Source organism: Pterocles gutturalis, unplaced genomic scaffold, assembly GCF_000699245.1.
Source record: "Pterocles gutturalis isolate BGI_N339 unplaced genomic scaffold, ASM69924v1 scaffold44958, whole genome shotgun sequence".
Lineage (NCBI taxonomy): Eukaryota > Metazoa > Chordata > Aves > Pterocliformes > Pteroclidae > Pterocles > Pterocles gutturalis.
Window position 1 is genome coordinate 15,713 of NW_010122121.1, and position 20,059 is coordinate 35,771.

The 20,059-nt window shown below is 36.7% G+C and overlaps 1 protein-coding gene across 1 annotated transcript in view; it reads right to left on the reverse strand.

Moving 5' to 3' along the window:
* Window positions 1-145: 145 nt before the first annotated feature.
* PPP1R13B (protein phosphatase 1, regulatory subunit 13B) overlaps window positions 146-20,059 on the reverse strand; it is a 37,797-nt gene continuing 17,883 nt past the window's right edge. The window contains exons 3-15 of the mRNA XM_010077428.1: window positions 18,548-18,649; window positions 17,318-17,492; window positions 16,751-16,947; window positions 14,771-14,935; window positions 13,746-13,926; window positions 8,415-8,584; window positions 7,081-7,582; window positions 5,753-6,519; window positions 4,060-4,197; window positions 3,848-3,981; window positions 2,940-3,106; window positions 1,852-2,051; window positions 146-1,009 (exon numbers count right to left, since the gene is read on the reverse strand). Of these exons, the coding sequence (XP_010075730.1) occupies window positions 968-1,009; window positions 1,852-2,051; window positions 2,940-3,106; window positions 3,848-3,981; window positions 4,060-4,197; window positions 5,753-6,519; window positions 7,081-7,582; window positions 8,415-8,584; window positions 13,746-13,926; window positions 14,771-14,935; window positions 16,751-16,947; window positions 17,318-17,492; window positions 18,548-18,649 (2,940 nt within the window). The 3' untranslated portion in view covers window positions 146-967. The remainder of the gene's footprint in view (window positions 1,010-1,851; window positions 2,052-2,939; window positions 3,107-3,847; window positions 3,982-4,059; window positions 4,198-5,752; window positions 6,520-7,080; window positions 7,583-8,414; window positions 8,585-13,745; window positions 13,927-14,770; window positions 14,936-16,750; window positions 16,948-17,317; window positions 17,493-18,547; window positions 18,650-20,059) is intronic.

Sequence of the window (20,059 nt, forward strand, 5' to 3'; positions counted from 1 at the left end):
TTGGCATCTACACAACCCTCTTTCTACTTCTATCCAGTCCTTTGTATTTTCTTCTAGGCTGCCTCAGGCAGACTTCAAATTACACAGTATAACCCTTACCCGACTCTTACCCTTTTCAACTATTGCACTTTCATCCCTGCAGACATACAAATCCCTTAAGCTGCTGCAAGTTGGGTACTAACTGTTTCGTCCAGGATGGACAAGCTCAGGTGGTTAGTAGGGGAACCTTTACATTAGTAGAGGTAACAGTGGTGCTATAGGCTGAATAAGAAGAAAATAAAACACCAAGTGAAATATTATGTAGGGGTTTTGAGAAGTGTACAAATACTGTTGTTTTGTTAGTTCTCTAGCTTGATCCTAAATGCAAATAATACTAGATGATAGACTATGTAAAGCTTTTGTTGGGGTTGTCTTGACTAGGATTTAAGTGTATAGCATGTTACCACTTAAAATCCTAGCCTTCATAAAGCTTTGGTGACTACTTAATTATGCATGTAATAGGTGAAGATCTTGTGTCCTAGAAACCAAAGAGTTGATCAGTAATGAGAACTCAACATTCACTGGTATCGAACAAAATATCCAACATCCTGACGTGGGACAGTTATTGTGGGGTTGGAGCAAAGTGGACAGCATATCTGCACTCCGCAAATGACACCTCTGAACATTTAACACAAGAAAGCTCCTACCACGGAACTTTAAACACTGCTGTAGACAATAGTTGGCGCAACACGGTAGGTAGTGGAGGTATCGCTCTCCTCATCAGTGGTGGGTCACATAAAAACAATCCTCATTTACAAACTGCAGATCTTGAAAATCTCAGATGCTGTCCATTTAATAAGAGAAAGCACCATTAAAACTAAATATCATAGTTTTATTTCTCTGTGTGAAATGATCAAAAATGATGGCTCCAGTGTATGTTTTAAGTTTCCAGTTACCAGCATGGTATTGCACTGTTGTACAACTGAATTCAAGCAAGGGTTCGCTGTCTAGGTTTTATTCGCGGATATAACTGTAAAAAACAGAATAAAAATATTAGGCTTTGCATGGTTGATACCAAGTTAAATAGAAATCAATTTAATTATAACCAAGGGGTACTTATTACCAAGAACTGGGTGATGAAGTGTTTTGGGGGATGAGGTTTTCGTAAGCTAGAGCATGTTCTTAGGTGACTTCTGGAAAAATAAACCAGAAGCAGCAGGAGGCCAAGGGCTGACTTATTCCTGCCAACAGCAGCCAAATTGCTGCTCTGAAAATGACTTGGTTCATTGAGCTCAAGATCCCAGACTAGACCAAAGGATGCTTTTATGTAAGTACAAGAATTCCCTGTCGAGCTCTAGAGAGCGCTTATTTCCTGCTCTGTACAGTTTTTTCTTACGCATTTTGTTCTCTGTATCTCTCTGCTTAGTAGCAGGCTGACATTTGTCTCTCATGATAGCAATGTTCCATTTGACTGAGAGCAGCATAAACAACTTGTGTAAAGTTATCATCGTCAAGGCTCTTTCCTGTTTTAAGTTTGTACATATCTAGATATTGCTTATCTTGTGCCAGGTATTAAAAACCTTCCTGAAGAACTTCCTGGCCAAAGCTTTGAGCTGCCTAATAGAGCCACCACACTTCACAGAGGGGCCCTGTATTTTAGCCAAGGGGAAAAAAAATATTATTTAAGCATAAAATATATTAAAATACTAACTTGCCAAATAAAAACCAGCACTAGTCTCCTAACCCTATCCTCTCCTTTTTCTTTACAATGACACAGAGGCCAGAGAGAATCTGACCAAAGATCCACATTGTGTTCCTACTTCAGGAGGAAGTGAAAAATAGAAGGGAAAAGGCAACTTAAAAAGAACTTACCCCAAGAAGATTTTTAGGGACATAGCCTTCTTTATCATTGAGACGGGCCCACCACCAGTCTGTTTCGTTGTCATCCTTGCGCCTTAGAATAGTAATGGCATCGCCCTCATGGAATGACAACTCGTCATTATTCTGGGCTTCGTAATCCCACAGAGCGTACACCACTCCTTTATTCATCACTCCCAACTTCTCCTGCACTCCTGTTACAAACAAATCGGAGACAACACTAGTGGTAAAATATCCTGCGTTTCCTTCTTCGGATTTTTAGTGTGGACACTGTGGCCCAAATATTAGTCTCTTATTAATAAAACTTCATAAACAACTTTCAGCACTTCCATGATTAAATGCTTTCAGAAATTTAACTGGATGATAAAACCATATTTTACAGAATACTTTAAACCAATTTAGAGCATGAGGTTTTTCTTTTTTATTATATATGCAATAGAAACTTCACAATCTTTTATTCAAATGAGGATAAAAATAGTTTTACAAATGTTTGAGGTAAGCAGCTTAATAGACCTGCTGTATGTTTCTCAGAGGCCTGCCTTCTACAACAGGCCTTATACAATAACACTTGAAGCTTTTGAATATCTTCACAGTGTCAGGTATATAGAGCCTTAATGAAGCTTATATCCTCTGATGTAAATTAAAAATTCGACTGTTATATAAGGTACATTTCTTGCAAAATATATCTTAGTAACTAAATACATTCTGTGAGCTAATTATTCATAAAGTATGTATGTTTCTTCATGTGATCTGCTAGAAATTTGTGCATCTGCAAGTTGGAGTATCTGTCAAGATATGTGACAACTCACTGTCAAAACCTCCCATGGTTGAAATTAAGCCAAATTAAACTTTAAAAATCTGTAACATTAGAAGGAGCCTGTGAAGTAACTCAAAGAACAGGACTATGAGCAATGTAATAATGAAAAGAGTATTCCGGTTTTAGCATTTTGAAAGAACAGGTAGGTGATGGCCAGTATTGTCCAGTCTGGGGCCTAAGGAGATGTTTCATGCAGATCAGAGAGGCAAAAAGGGATGAATTTTCAAAAAGCTAAACAAGTTTGTAAAGTAGTGTCACAGCTTACCATACAAGAACTGGGAACACTGAATATAACCTTCTTCCATCTCTTCACACTTGTCTGCAGCAGTTTCTATATCACTTATAGTTGAAGCAAAAATAGCTGCCCCAGATTCAACCAGTAGTTTACAGAGGTGAACACTATTGCAAGAAGCAGCACAATGCAGAGGTGTCCTGAAATAAAGCAAAAATGTAGACATGAAAAAATAACTTCAAGAATTCCTAACTAATTTACCATGCAATATATAGTTTAGTCTCTTTACTTTTAAAATAAATTGTTCTCTATGATTATAGTACACGTATGCGTTGTCCAAAGCCTGTCAAGCAACTGGAGTGGATTCCAGGATTTACCTGACTCCAGTAAAGCCAAACATTACAAAACTGATGTTAACAAACATGTTGATTTTCATAGCTTACGAAGCTGCTATATGAAGGGTATAACAGGCTATTTTCCAATATGAGGAAATTTGCAAGGTAAAATCAGGTGAGGGCAAAGCAGATCAGCACAGCAAGGCATCACATCCCCTCCAAACACTTCAGAGGTGCTACATCTACTTCTAAGGCTAGATTCTTCAAGAACACTAGAATCTGTGGTGGATTATATGAAGATGAAATTTGAATTAACTTTTGTCAGTTGTTATTTACAGTTTAGTTATTGTAGCATGTGAACAAGAAGTGTAACTACACAAGTAAAACCAAAATGTAGTATACTTTATGATTTAAGTGGGCTTGCATGGGAGTTGAACACAGTGTAACCTTGCATTTGAGTTTGTCACCATCTAGAGATTAGAAAGTGCTCATTTGCTGGGGGTAAAGTGGAAGGAAGTTGTTATCAAAACAGGTCTCAACTAAATTTCGAATGTGCATCAAAATGTTGTTTTTCCCAGATACTGAGTTAAAAGTCTTGACACTTACCACCCATCGCTATCTGCTGCATTTACATTTACACCAAAATCAAGCAGGAACTTCACAATGTGGTGATGACCAGCACACACTGCATTATGCAAAGGTGTAATTCCTTCATCATTTGGTTTACTGGGATCATCAACCTGTTGAAAACATAAAATAGTTCAGCACTTTCTTTTTTCTTAAATATTTAAAGAGGTTGCCATTGTGCAGAAGCTCACCTCATAGATTATTCGTTGTACAAGATCGAATTCTCCCTCCAAAGAAGCATCTAGGAGGAGGGCCAATGGATTGAACTTCACTCTCAAACCATGGCCTGTTCTTTCTGAGTTAGGCTTCTTCAAGTTGGTACGTTTTGTCTGAGTAGAGATGGAAGGTTGGAAGGCATCATTTCAGGTTGCACAAGTATTACAAATTATTCAGTTACTTTTTAACTAGATTAAGAATCCCATCCTCCTTAAATGGTAATTAGAACTATGCATTACTCTCTAAACAAAACACTTGATATATATATGCCAATATCATCTAGAAGCTTCTAACTAAAGGTAGTGAGTACAAGGAACAAAGTACTTAAAACTTAAGTCAATGGCTTTTGAGCACCACAATCTTAATCTTATCTAATATAAACTGAATGTATTTCTGGTGGATTGTCTGAGACACTGTCCAAACTTGGCTTAGACTAGAGAGCATGACACAGTTAAGCCTGAGTATCAGTCTCAGCTCAGATGAATCTTTGCCTTGAATTAGCGGAAATACCCACTGTAGGTCAGTACTGACAAGTTATGAGTTTTGCTGTGGGAAGGAAAACTACAGAATATGAAGATATTTTATGTGCATTCTAGCTGGTGTTTATCAGCAGAAGCATTCTCAAGATCTGAAACATTTAAATGTGTTTTGAGAATATTCTGAATCATTCTCATGTGTCCTTGTCACTTGCCAGAAAGAAGGTCTATTCTTAATTACAGCTTTTATGGAATGCTTTTGGTCTCTAGCACTGTAATATCCATTTTCGTTTATGCTCCTATTCAGTATGGCTATTTCAGTTTGGAAAATAAACCTCTCACAGTATGAATAATATCTGTTGCTAGCATATTCCATACTCCCAGAAGTATCGTGGCCCACTTGAGCTCATGGAAAATGCATACAAGGCTCTCTGCACACCGCAGTCAAACTGTAAGAGGAATGCAAGGTCCCTACATGAATCAAAAAGTGGAGATATTATTTGAAACCAGTGTTAAAGTGAGTCATAGCAAAAACTAAGAATAAAATTCAGTTTTCTCCCTGTTTTCAGTTCTCCATATGCTGTAGAGTTTGGTAATGACAAGTATTTAAAAGAGTTTGGTGCAGCTGGAGGAGGGACTTTGAAAGCAATTCAAATTATGCGACAAGCCCATTACAAAAACATTTCTGCTAAAACAAGTCAGCTGTGTTGCTGTTAGTGTTAGCCCCGGTCTCGCATCTCTCTGCTGAGAGAGGAAAAGGAGTGCACTTTTCCCAGAACAGTTATGTCAGCTTGCTTGCAAATTAAAAAGCTTCTCCCTGCCACAGCTTACTTTCATACATATAGTTACCTCTGTAGGCCCGGGAAAATGAAAAAAATTGTTTCAATGGAATATCAGATCCCCAGATGAGTTCTACAACAGGAGTATATCCCCAAAAAAGTTCTACAGCCTAAAGTACATACACAGCCTCCTGTTGCCTGTATGCATGTTTTCCTCATTAAAGGGCTACAGTAGTAAAGAAACTAATCGATCAAAATTATCCTTGGAGCCCCCCTGGTTTTCTTTTCTCTTAGTATCAAGAAACTTGAAGTGCAAACATAGCATTTAGCATAAGCTTACCATCTTCCAGTTACGCTTAAAGACACAGCTAATTCTATAGTTCACAAAATTGTCTTTTTGCTTTGTTACTTACTGCAGGAAGTGGAGGAGGAAGAACAGGTGGCAAAGGAGCTTCATCTTCAACTGGAGAACTGACCTCAGGCGTGGGACTGGGTGACTGTTCAGTAGAAGGAACTATAGCGAGATTGTTGTTGTTATCTTCAGTTGTCTCAGATGTTTGATTTGTGGTTTCAGTGTTTATCAGTTCCTCAGTAGCAGGAGAAGGTAATTCATTATCATTAGCATCTGACGAAGGGGGTGGCTCATCAGGAAGAGGAACTGTAGGTTGCACAGAAATGGGTTCTTCAATATTGCCATTAGTACTGGCGTTACCATTATCAACATCAGCTAAGATGCCTATGAAGTCCTGTGGATTGCTTGGCTGATAAAAAGGAGCACTTTCTATTCCTCCAGCAAGAGTATTGAAGCGCTGATACAATAACTTTTGTATATTTGGTCCACTTGGGCCTTCTGGTTCAGTGATAGAACTACGCTTCTTTAATGGCCTAGGAGCATTGGCCAATTTTCTTCTCAGAGCTTCAAGGTCAGCATCGCTTTGATATCGTAGGGGTGAATGCACAATAGGCGTGAGCTTAGTTGGACTGAGGGGACGAGGAATGTTTTCCACATTGCTGTTTTCACTGGATGGAGGTGCATTTTCCAACTCCTGATCTTTTTCAGAGACCTCAGCCTGAGGCTGAGACTGTGGCTGTGAGGAAGTCTGGGCAGGCAAAGAACCATGAAGGAACGGCAAGGGTGAGGGAGAAGTCGAACCAGACTGTAATACGGGTTTTCCATAAACTGAAGAAAAGAAAGACAGAAAACAGTGAAGAACTGTTCTCAAATTACATAAGAAAATATATGCAAATAAACCACTGATGTCTCTGTTGCTAGCGACTAATACAGAAAGAAAAAAAAAATAAAATTATTTGTATTGGAACCTAGCAAAACAGAAATACATACTCACCTGGTGGTGATGCTGGTGCTTCTTACAATTATAAGCTACAAGTAACACCTGGAATGTTTTTCCTCTTTCATGAGGAAACAGTAAGAGGAGACAAACTCTCCTCTCTAGACACTGTTTTTATCAACTTTTTTTTCTGAAAGTATTGGTAGAGTATCCAGACCATATTGTTCTAATTGCATCTTGGTTTAAATAAAAGGTAATGGAATGTATATGTATTTATCACCCCCAAAATATACGGGATCATTTTTCTACCATGCTGCATACATAAAAACATCTTTCCTCTTCTCACAGATTTAAACAAGTTTTTCAAACTGATACAGAAAGTAAACTAAGCCCAGTAAGTAGATTTTAACAGTCTATTTCATAGGGGAAAAAAAAGGCAAAGTATCTTCTACCTGCTTTTACCGACTTATTTAAGGTATTGTATACAGCTTGTTGATAATTCTTTGGTGGTGTTGCTTGCTGAAGATACATTGAGTAGATGGAACTGGAGTTTACTGTCTGTGGCCCTTTTCTGGGAGACTGAGGTCTTGATCCTTTATCAGCTAGGAAAGGTCTGATTGCCACAGTTAAAGGGAGTTCCGGCCTGCCGTCTCCTCCTGGAAACAAGGGGGAACTGGAAGGTTGATACGTAGGGCTGGGAGGTACAGAAATTCTCTGTTGAATCTGTTGTGAAGAACTGGGCTGATGTACGTTGCTTGGTGGCGGAAGTGGAACAGGTCTTTGCCGATTTGTTATACTGGTGCCAGGTCTGGGCAGACTGCCATCCTTCCTTCTTTCTAGAGAATTTGTAGAACCTGTTCCTAAGGGAACTGGACTTGGATAGGTCCCATAGTTTTGAGGCAACTGCTTGCTTACACCAGGAACTGTTGGTGGCACTTTCCCCAGGTCAAGACCCTATGTAAAAAACAATAAATAGTATATACCACTTAATTAAATGAAATACTTGTGAGCAAGAATATTCCTCATTCAACAAAACATACTTGTGTGACTGCAAAGGAGTCAATACAATTTGTGTTCCTTAATCACTAGATATGATTCTACCTGAGTTTATCACCAGACCTCATCGTACATCAGACAGAGGCCACAGTTTAAAGGCATCTTCAGCTATAACACATTAATATGAATCTAAAACTATTTGCATACTTTCAAAGCCTGAATAACTTGTTCTAGGTTGTGGATCTCAGTATCTAGTTGATAATGTATTTCATAATATGTAGTATGATAACAGAGTGTACCAAAACTATTTCAAGACAACATCCTTATTCTTTAAAGATTACAGCTTTAAAGAATTCATAAAGTACTAGAACAACAGTGCAGACAGACAGCACCAGTGGACTCACTCAGGGACAGATTTAATGACCTCTTTTGTGAGATTTTTGTGAGAAGAAGAGTACACTGAAAAAGTGATAATGTACACCAAGGAAAAAGAGTAGCAAAGATTTGAATTAGAAAAATAGGAAGGTGGGGGAAACAAACATGAGAAGCAAAGGCAGAGGAAAGGGGAGATGAGATAAATAAAAGAACAGGGAGGAATATGAACTACTGAAGTTGAAAAGAAATATAAATTGTAATGTGATAAGAACAGTAAAGAACAGGAGGAATACAAAGGTAATTTTTTATGACTTTTAAAATAACCATCAGGAGTGAGAAGTGAGTTCAGCTATAGAAGCCAAAGGTTCACAATTTAGCAAAACACATCTATAAATATCTCACAGATGAAACCCACCAGCTTATCAGTACTTCCTAATACTGAAGTTGGCAAAGGCTGGCTGGATATAGTTCCTTGTTTCAAAGCAGTATCCATGCTTGATTCTTTCCAGTCTGCGTTGGAGATCTGAGGGGGTTTTACCACAGCGGTTGAGCTCTGTTTAAGTATTGGCCAATTTCCATCATTAGCTTGAAAACAGACAAAAACACTGTATTTAAGATAACCCACACCACCACTGTAAACAGGCAAAACTACATGTGAGATGGAATAGTTTACATTACAACAGGATTAATGTGATTCCAGAAATGAGATAGATCACTGTTAATGTTTGACTCAGAAATCAACAGTGAAAGCCCAATCACTGCATGTAATAGACTGTTCATTACCATCTGACATTCAAATTGTATTGAAAATTTGTACTGAATTTTGGTTTGAGCATTGCATATTCTACTATTAGAAGGCAAACAAGTTTAGAACAAAAATCCTTACAGAAACATTCATCAACATATTTCTTTTGGTACCATGCAGAGACACTGTCAAATTATGTTAAATGTTGAGTCTACATAAGCTCTGAGTGGACTTACTCTGAATTTAAACTATGGTTACTAGTTTCATTCACTCGTAACAGGATGTAAAAACTCATTTCAACAATGAGGTGGAACAAATGCATACATTCCTTTGCTGGAAGTGGTGATTAACTTACCTTTTGTTTTTCTTCAGCATACTCTCCTAATTAGAATTGCCCCAGAGATTAATTTTAAAGAAATTTATATATAAAGTCAGCTGACAACTTCAACTCACAGTGTCAAGATACAAGTCATGGACTTTTATCTTCATCATATGCAAAAAATGATGCATAGCTGCACATAAACTGAGGCAACAAATCCTTAATTAAGTCCTAGATGCATTGATATGTTACTTAACTGCGTGAGACTATACAGTTTCTGTTCTCTAAGTAAACAGGAAAGTTTAAAATAGCCTGATAATTAGATCTGTTTTATAGTAACTACATATATCCCTGGTTATCTCCTAAGGCTTTGATTTGCCTTTAAAAGATTAAACTTAAGGTTTCTCTTACTCTAAGGAAACCAGAGATCATTTCTCCTTTGCTTATTGCCTGTAACTAGCTTAGTGGAGCACTCAGGATCAGTAAAGACGACATGTAACACGTAACTATCTTTACTAGAGGATAACAACTAAAATGGGTTGTGTGTATGTGTGGAGATTTACTGAGATTTCTGGACTCCATAGTAAGACAACATCAACTGAAAATCGGGTATTTAATGGCAAACTTTCCCATTTCATTTCAGTTTTAAGCCCCAAGCAAACAGAATCAGCAAGGCTATTTCTAGATTTCTCTGCCATCGTCTGTCTAGTACAACAGATAGTCTAAGAATAAGCTGCAAAGGAACATTCTAATTACAGTGAATTTAACATCACCACTCTACTTTCTGTCCATAAGCCTTATCCTCTTTCCTGAGTATCCCTTTTCTTCCCCCCTCAATGGCAACCTGAAGACTTCTTGACAGTTACCACCCAGTGTTTTCACTATATGAGTGCAAATTCACTCTTATTAGGTCATGGACCTATTTATAGGCTTGTTAAAATCATATCACTGTTAAGTGAGCAAAAAAAAAAAAAGTTATACCTCTGCATTTAAGCTACCATACTAGTTATTTTTTAATTATATGTGCAGACCATTCCTTAATATTACCCATACTATATTGTATTAACTTTTCAAATACAGATCAACTGTGTTTGAATTCTGAGAGAGAATTACTTTGCAACAAGAATATTCTTGTGATTGGTCATTCAAATAGGGTTAACACTTGCATATTTTTACACTGAGAATATAGTATGCAGTCCAGAAATCACTTTTCACACTTGCAGACTGCCAGGAAGTAACGTAATGAGGCTGGGCTTCAGTACTGGCAACATCCAAGAACTGGACATGTTGGAGTTTTTGTTGGTTTTGTTTTTAATCATCCAGTTATAAAGAGCAAGACCAAAAGAGATGACAGTCTAAACACTCTGACCCTAAATAATAGCAAATTTTCCACGTATGCATTGAATTAATGCTTACTGTACAAAATATACAGGATGTTCCATAACTCAGTAAGGTTATGGTTCAGTAAAACTTCTGAAGATCAGTAAAAGGTGTTATAATTGATTCACGCTAAATGTGAAAGCATCTTTGCCATTAAGTTTAGCTATTAAGAAAGCACTTAAAGAAACAACAGCAAAAGTCCCAAATAATTTAATTATCTTACCTGCAAATACAAGCCCACACTCTTCTGTTAGAAAGACAGTTACACAAAACCTTTTTGTAATCCTTTGAATTCCAAATATGAGCATGTTCATCCCCAAATTCTGAGGTAAGAGACTGGAAGTAAATTCAGACTCTCTTCTTCACTTTAACTTCTGTTTCATTCTACTTATATAAACATCAGAATGTAACTTCCCACCTTCATGTTCTTCATATTAGAATCTGGCAGCCTTGCCAACTACCATGCATTTTTCATGAGTGCACCTCTCCCATACTCCCACAACCTAAGCTGAATCTCATGCACTCAACTAAGCTGCTGTTGCAATCTGCAACTGCCGTGCATGGCGCCAGAGGCTGTGCGATAGGTGCTGCAAGGAGGCAATCAAACAGCGTCTGCCTTCTGCTATCTTTGGTTAGATTGAAAAAAGTCCCAGATGCTCTTGCCCATCCGATGGCAACGCCCTTCTGACAAGCCCTCACTAGCTCCTGCTCTCAGCCACCCCACAGCCATTTCAGCCAACTGGCTTCATTTTCTCCTCCAAATCTACCTCTTGTCTGCTTCTTGTAAGACTACCTAACGCCCAGGGTATTTCAACTCTCACCAGTCCATTTTACATTTACATAAATAAGACAGTGACATGCAGACACAAAAGGTTTTGTGTATTTTCTCTGACTTTACCTAAAAATTTTTGTAGGTCTGTATCGAGGATACTTACTACAGCAACTGAAATGCAAACTAAGTATGACATTTTTGTCCAATGGAAGTCAGCGAGATTCTTGCTATTGACTTGGAGAGAGTGAGCTTTTATCCCAACTCTGGGGCCAGTGCAACACGGAAACTCAAAGTTTCCCATAAAGTAACTCAATCTAAACCTGTACCTGAGATGTAATCTAATCTGAGATGTAATAAAACATGCTTTGGTGATTACTATGAATCATCTCACAACAATTAGAAAATTTCAAGGTTTTTCAATGAAGAAAATTTATTCCTAGTACATTACTCCAGGGATGAATTTGCTGCAAATCTGTTTTCTTCAAAGATGAAAAGCAACTTCTCAACAATTTTACATTTCAACAGCATCTTCAGCGTGCTAGACCACAACACAGGTTCTAAAGATGCTGTTTAATATGCATCTGTATGCAAGAGCTCAGATGACCATATTAAAAACTGAGTTCTTAGCTAGCCAGAGATCTTCTACGGACTCACAGTGCTGGGTGTCAAAGACAGTAGGTGCCAGGCGGATGACATTGTGAACAGCAGACTGAAGAGAAGTGGGAGGTGACAGAATAGGATCCACTATTATGTCTAAATCAGAAACCTTCCAGGTGTCTGGAGATTTTTTCACACACCCACAGTCTGTCTCTACCGGACACACCAAGGCAGATCCAGTTACACAGAAAAAGAAAGAAAAAAAAGTAGTGGAAAAATTATAACAGTGACAATGGAGAAATTAGAACAGGAACACTCAGATAATGAGAAATAAAAGCATGACAGTTGAAAAAAAAAATCTCAATTTATTTTCTTCCTGGGAGCTTATAAACTTCTCCTTACATAAATCTATCTTAGAGAACTTCATTCAAGTACCTTCAGAGCAATAAACACAAAGTCAGCCCTAAGGTAGACTAATTACTTTTATAAAATCAAAAAGTTATCATTCAGAGATCTTGTACCCTCCTGAGGTAAGTCTAGGAATGGCTATGTATATCTTCTGAGGTTGATATTTACAAAATAGTGAATTATTTTTGGTTGGTGAACTTAAAAGTTATGAACTATCTAATATGTGGAACAGGAATCCACATGTCTGAAAACAAAACTGTTGCAAATCTGTCACTTCACCCCACAATTAAGTCACTTTTCTATAAAACCACAGGGATGGCATTTATACTGCCTCTGAATTAAACTACAGGTATCAATGGAAAAGACTGGGGTTTTTTAAAATTCTGTTTGGATAGTTTCACTTCCTGACTTTTGGGTTTTTTGGAGGGGGGTGGGATTTCTGTCATTCTTTCCTACAGAGAGGTTCAGACTGTCTTCCCTCTGTCTCTTCTTCCCCATCTGGAAGCACGCTGCAAGCTCTGCTGAGTATTAAGTTTTATGTACTGCAATGTATGTGAGTATTGCAGAAGCTTTGCTCTAGTGGTCATTGCTTATCTTATTTTTAGATCTCTCCTAGGAGACCAGGTAAACTAAGTCCTGTGGTTGCACCAATGGGATGGTGCATCTTTAATTGTATTATGTGCATTTTCCTAGCTAACCATTTCATAAGAATTCTGATTTTGCTAAGATGCAAGCAGAGGTGAGCTTTGCCAGAATGAGAACTTAGGGCACAAATATCATGACCTGCTTCCTTCAGTACCCAATGTAAATTAAAAGAAACCTGATAATAATTCTGTTTTATAATGTAGATGGAATTATTAATTATGGGAGACATTGGAGCCAATTTTGGACATCAAGTTCTGGGGAGTGCTCTGGAGGGGCAGCTCCTTCACTAATGAAGGCAGAAACAAGTGAACAGCATCAATGCTAAGGTTATTATTTCATTTCAGAAATGCTTCAAGCACCACAAATTCTCACATCTCAGTTGGAGCAAAAAATTCCCATAGTTATATTCGATTTTCCTATTTAGTCTCCTTCTGAGACTTAATATTATTTTTACTTGTTCACTAGCTTTGTTTTACTTGATACAAAGCAACATACTGTAACTAGTTTTATAATATAGCTTATAATACAGTTTGCCACAAAGTTCATTTCATTATTAGATTCAAACACGCATACTAATTGAAAAGCTATCAAAGACAGAACACAGAATCTGTGAAGGAACATGTGCTCCTTTTAGTGGTGTACCAGCTAGTAAAATTTCAAAGAAAACACTTAAGTGTCCTAAGAAAAATTCACGGGAAGAAGCAAAAACACCTCATATAAAAATGACTAATGTCCAGTTCACAGGACAGTATCACGACAGCCAAAACTTGCCTCTTCCACTACAGAGATGATGCCAACACTGGGTCTCCTAAGATTTCCTTTTCTTTATTACTCCTTTCCAAACCATGTGCATTAATAAACACCACACATAAGTACTTACCAGATTTTGATCTTCCATGGGTTGAGCTAGAAGCAATGGTGAGAGACTGTGGTTTAACTGGATCTACTGGTACGGCATAAGTGCCAGCACTTGGAACTTGAATATAAGGTCCTACTGCTGCCACCCTTCCTGAAGCACTCAAGGATGACTGGGGTGATGAAGTTCCATTAATACGATTCAACTAAAAAAAGAAAATCAGAAAAATTGAAACATGATCTTCCATTTAATCTAGGCATTTGTGCATGAACAGGAGGTTTAAATTTAATTATCTAGAACCATGCACTGTATCTAAGTCACCTCAATAATTAAGTTACCATACTCCATGCTTCTACACTAAAAAAAGGAGAAAGTAAAAATTTTATTCCCTATAATCAACACCTCAGAAATTAAACTTCTCAGACATAACATTTCTTGTAGAAACATTTATCTGTAGAAGGTCTCTTTTCATTGGGCCTTTCTTGGGCAAATGGGCTAAAATGAGTTCTTAAATGATCCAATATGTGGTTGTTTTGGTTTTGTTTTTTTTTTGCAAAGCAGTATCTCCAGCTAGGAATACATATGGGAATCCAGAATTGATCTCTCTAGTCCTTACAGAAATAGTCTACTGTGCAACTGATTTCTTTTCAAAGTTCCAGATAGCTATTAAGACTAACTTGATCAGACCATCTCTGTTTTTATCAGTTTTCCATATTGGAAGACCAAGATTTTACAAAAAACAAATTTTTTATGTATTCATGCTTTGAAACACAGCCCATAATCACACTTTGCTTCATAGAAATATAAACCGCTGTCATTTTTAACATAGTATGGTCTATGCCATAAAGAAAAATAAACGGAAACACATTCTGTCTAACAGTTTTCTAATATCTATACAAAACCTTACAATAGTTTTAAGAAGCCTGCTACTTTTAAAATAGGCTCTTTAGATGTAATTGTATTACTCAGCTGGGAAAAAGCGAGATTCTATGCTGTTTTTATAGGCTCTTGATAAACTAAAGTGTGGCCCTTTTAACAGTTTATCTTACAGGAATGTTTTCTTTTTGACGTGCCTCAACTTTTTTCTTGTATAGTCGTTCACGCAGCTCATTGATGCGCTTGTCCATCATAGCCACCTCCATATTGCGTTTGTTTAAGAGTTCTTTCTGCTGCTGAAGCTTGGAGTTCTGCTCCTGGTTAAGCCTGTTACGAATCTTCAAAAAAAAAAAAAACCAAATAAACCCAAACCACTTGTTAGGACAGTCACTTCAATTTGCCTGTTATCAAGTTGGTTTCTAATGCGGTGTTAAAAAACTCAGAGCCACTTGGGATCAGCTATGTTCTGATGTCTCTAATGTTATTTTTCCACGCAACCTGTCAAATTAGCATTTGCAACCATGAACAGCTCTTAAAAGAAACAAGTGAAAGAAAGTCCTAATAAACTGGTGGATACCTATAAAATACATATAGACTGCATCCCATTTATAGCAAGTGGATTGAAGAATTAGGCATAAAAAACATTTAAAAACTGAATTCCACCATGAAAAATTAAGTCACCAAAAATGTTTGCTAAAAGTTATGTTTAACCATCAAGACAGTTTGAATATCATGATAACTAAGTGATATAAAACTTGAAAGATAAATTGCTATTGATCAATGCTATTGATTCTGTTTCCAGTTCCACATAAAACTTCTTGATGGGAGGTTAACTGAACTGCTACTGCAGGGGCTGGGCACCGATTTTCCTCTCTACATGGAGATTAAACTGAAACATTCACAGCAGGTTTCCAGTAGATTAGGGGATGGATTACCTTTACGGTTTAAATCAATCATGACAGTCTTTATAATTATTTCTCTTGCTTTCCCATTGGCATTTTTCCATACTTTCAATAACTCTGACAGTATTGTCTCAGTGTTCCAATTTTCACGGTAATGTTACATGCAAAAAAAACCTGAGGCAAATTTAAGCCTTAATAAACGTATATGGGATCACTGTGAAACATGAGAGAGAAATTTTAGTCTATTAAGCATCTTTGCACTTAGAAATACTTGAAAGGTAGATATGCCTTGTATAAATGGGGAAAGGGGAAAAAGAAGAAAAAAGGACCTTTATTCCTAATTCATGAAAATATGCAAAGGATTAATCTGTATGTTGTATTTGGTCATGTAAAAAAGTGAGACTGATTTTGAAATTTAAATTAATTTTTAAATACTAAATACATATTAGAGCTGTTGCCTTGATCACAATAAAGTATGTGAGTAAATAAAAAAGCCCTCAAATCCTGATACATTGGCACATGATTAAGTATTCTGTAACTTTTAAACATAAAAACTGGACAAAATTTCAATGTAAATGGAACATTTAATTACTCATGTGAGAACTACGCTTTTGATGTAACAATTGTCTTTCAGGAGGATATATGATAGCGATACAGGGAATACTGTGTCAACATACTGCAACTATAGTGCACTATATAGTGTGGTGAATACAGTGCAGCTTATATTTTTGATGATTCTGTTAAAATGTGTTATATAATTCTTGTGTATTTTTTTATTTACAGCAGACATTATAGCTATATTTTCACAATGTATTTTAAATTTACTTTTATTCACTGTCCAGTCATGTCTCCAAGTTAAGATCACATCTAAGTGAGCTTGCTACACCCACTTCTTTTCAAAATAGAAAAGTACCAAAATTAATTTTTTTCAAATTTTTTTTAAAGAGAGATTAAACCAAGTACTAGATTATGTCAATATTCAGTATTTCAGTATTAGGGGCTGAGATACGCCCTTCAAAACACTTGCACACTTTGTATCATTTTGTGCATGAGCAACAAAAATAGCTTTTAAAGCTAATGAAATTCTGTTTTAAAGAGGGTTATATGCTAACTACAACCTGACGCATTAACAGCATTCCAATACACCAGTTTTATATGATGTCACAGAACTAAATGGCCACCCATAAGAGCAGTAATACAAGTTTTAAAAATCTACAGCTATCATCCAAATAGCATCTCTCTGTTACTCACCTGTAGTTCTTGATACAACTTCTTTAATTCTACTGCTGCAGGTCCCGTCATTTGTCCATTGTAAGACTGAAACCCATTCAGTTTGCCTTTCCTTAAATCTTCCAGTTGCTGAGTAAGTTGATCCACTTTTAACACTGCAGCCTGTAGCTCCTGCTGCTTTTCCTGGAACATGGCACTTATATGCTCAATTTCAGTTGCTAAAATTAACAAGACAAAAATAACAAAAAACTATTAATTAAAGCAGAAGTTGTTAATTTTTTAATTCTACAGTTACTGATAAATACAACACACTAGTTTTAAATCTAGTATATGCATGCACATATACAATATTTACGTGTCGTAACAGTCGTAACATTTCCTAATAGCTACAGAATAGACTTATTCTGACTTTATGTCTGACTATATAAAACAGTTATGTCATAATAAAAATTTCATAGAAACACAGCACTCTGTATTCTATTTGAAATTCTCCTTCAGTGCTATATTGACTAGAAATATAGCATTATTTGCTAGTCATGCAGTGAATAGTAATTGAAATTAAATAAATTACTTAAAAATCCCACATACACAGATTGCCATTCATGATCTTGCTGTAGTCCACTTGTCCTCTCATGGCACGGATTTTTTTCAGCTTTGTCTCCTGGGTTTCAACACGTTCTTTAAGTTTTTGAAGCTTTTCACTCTCTGAAACAGACTGCTGCTGACGACGTTCTTGCTGCTTCAGATAACGCAAACGTTGTTCCTGACAAAATTAGGTTTTAGACAAGAAGTACCTGTTATCCATTTATTTAAAAATAAGTTAACTTAGGAAAACCCATCAATACAATCAATGGGGCTTTTTTACCTCCAGAAATCAGAAAAGGTTGTATCTAGTTAAAATATGTATCAGACCTCCTAAAAAAAACCACTTAATATTAATTTAAGAAATCTGTTTTAGAGCAGAGATTCAAGATTTTTTAGACCAAATGTCAAATTCACATATATGTGCAAATACAACCCTAGCCTGAACACTCATTCAAACACATCTGTGAAGCTTCCTCTGGCATTTGATTTCTGCTGCTATTAGCACTTCTACTGCTGTTGCAAAATGAACTTCCCATGCTGTTATCCAGCTTCCCAAAGACGACAAAATGTGTCCAACAGATCATTTTAAACAAGCTGACCTACTGTAAGATAATTTTCCAGTTCTTAATAACAGTCCTTCTGCTGGGCACACACGGAAAATGTTTCTTTTTCTACCTTAATTCCATCAAAAAAGATCAACAGAATTGAACAGCTGATTCCTAGATACTCCAAGCATCTAGTGCATACTGTGTATTGTAACACCTACAACAATGTCAAAAACATTAAACCCACTCCCCACTCTGAAAATATATTTAGATTTGCACATCTTGGAGACTTTGTAAATGTAATATATGAATATACACAAAAGGGGCATATTCACATCTCATACCACTATTGCTATGCTAGAGTGAATGAGCTACTAAATATGAGCATAGAGACAAGCCTGGTCTATTACAGATCATGAAGTGGGCCTCACAAAAGAGAGAAATAAAACCCAGCAATATTTTTTATAAAGACACATGACTTGGCTTGAATTAGGTTGTTATAGTATCATTTACACTGAAATGTTGTATATTGCCTAGGTTAAGATTAACTCAGTAAAACAATGGCTTTCTCAAGCTCTTTCTTGAGCTTAACTAGAATGGATTAGTGTGTTTTTCTGTATCCATGAAACTTAAGCTTGCGTGCGTTCAAGTAAATTTTTATTTATTATGATCTGTGTATAATTATTACCTTAGCAACCAACATTTGCTGTTGATTTTCAATCTGCTGCTGTTGTCGGGCAGCCATATCTTGAAGTTCAGAAAGAGTGAGCTCGACACGTGGATTCCCAACCTGCAAAATGTAAAATGTTACATTAATATGTTGGCGTGTATTAAGTGTTCTGATTTTTGAAACTAAATCCCCACTCCTCAGAGGAAGGCTACAGCCTCCTCCCCAGTCCGCAGAGGAAGAATTACGATAGACACCTATGAAAGAGCACCACCTCAGAGCAGAAAAAAAGGATGCAGACCATCTTCAAACCAGGAACAGAAAAAGCAAAAAGAGGAAAAGCAGATGAAAGAGGAAAACACTGAGGCAAAACAAACAAGAGAAAAAAGCTGTTAAGATGCTCTGTAGAATTGATACACAGTACTGGTATGGCACTTATGATACACACATACAAGCAGGTATTTTAAGTGGTAATTGGAATACGAAGCTTCTTTCCTCTCCTAACCTTTTCAGTGTAACTGCCTGGGCAGCTTTAACTGGTGGCTAGCTTTATTTACCTAGCACAGGACAAGAGCACATGACAGCACTAAAGGCTGTCACTAAACTGACATCCAAAGATGGTGAAATTTCCTGGCCGATGAAGCATTTAAGGTAATAATCTGTGAAAACAGTCTGTACAAAGTGAAGCAAAGTAAAGCTGATCCTCTTTAGATAAGTAAGTGGCTATTACTGAGTGAATTTTGAATAAAAAGGCAAGATGTTAGTGGGGCTTTATCACTCCTTTTGCATTTCAAAACTAACACATCATTTACAAAATTGGGGTAGATAGGCAATTACTGAAAATTATTTAAAATTTATATCATGCTGTGACAATGTGCGAGACCAAATATTATGTGTTTTTTTAAAATGAATGCATTGTTTCAATACGTTCATAGTTACATCAGCAAATATAATTTAAATCTATACATTAAATTACTTCAATTCAACCACATCTTTTACTATGCAATTACAAGAAAAAAAAAAATGCAGTGTAACAAGACAAATCCCAGAAACTGACACTTGGCAAACACCTGCTTTGCTACTCAGAAAACCAAAACCCACAACCTTAAAACTGCAGTTTAACTACAACTTTAGAATTTGCACAGAAAGAGAATACCAGCCTTTGAAACATTATGCTGGAAAGCTGGAAGGTCCAGAATAGCCCAACATCTGTTTCAAGGTATTTACATGTAATTCAGTCAATCTATTAGATCAATGTAAAAGCTGGATTACTGCATTGCAGTAATTCAATAAACAATGTAGTAGTTTCACCAAACTACATGACTACACCATTAGTGAACCAAATTAAAATTACATCATTTCCTGTCCCAAATATAGTCAATACTGCTGAAAGGGAAAAGATAATTATGTGTCTTGGATATATTGATAAATAAAACTCTGTTTCAAATGAATCTTTACAAAATAGAATGAGGCCTAAACATTTTATAGGCATAAAAAAAAAAAGGGGGGGGGGGGGGGGGGGGGGGAAGTTAA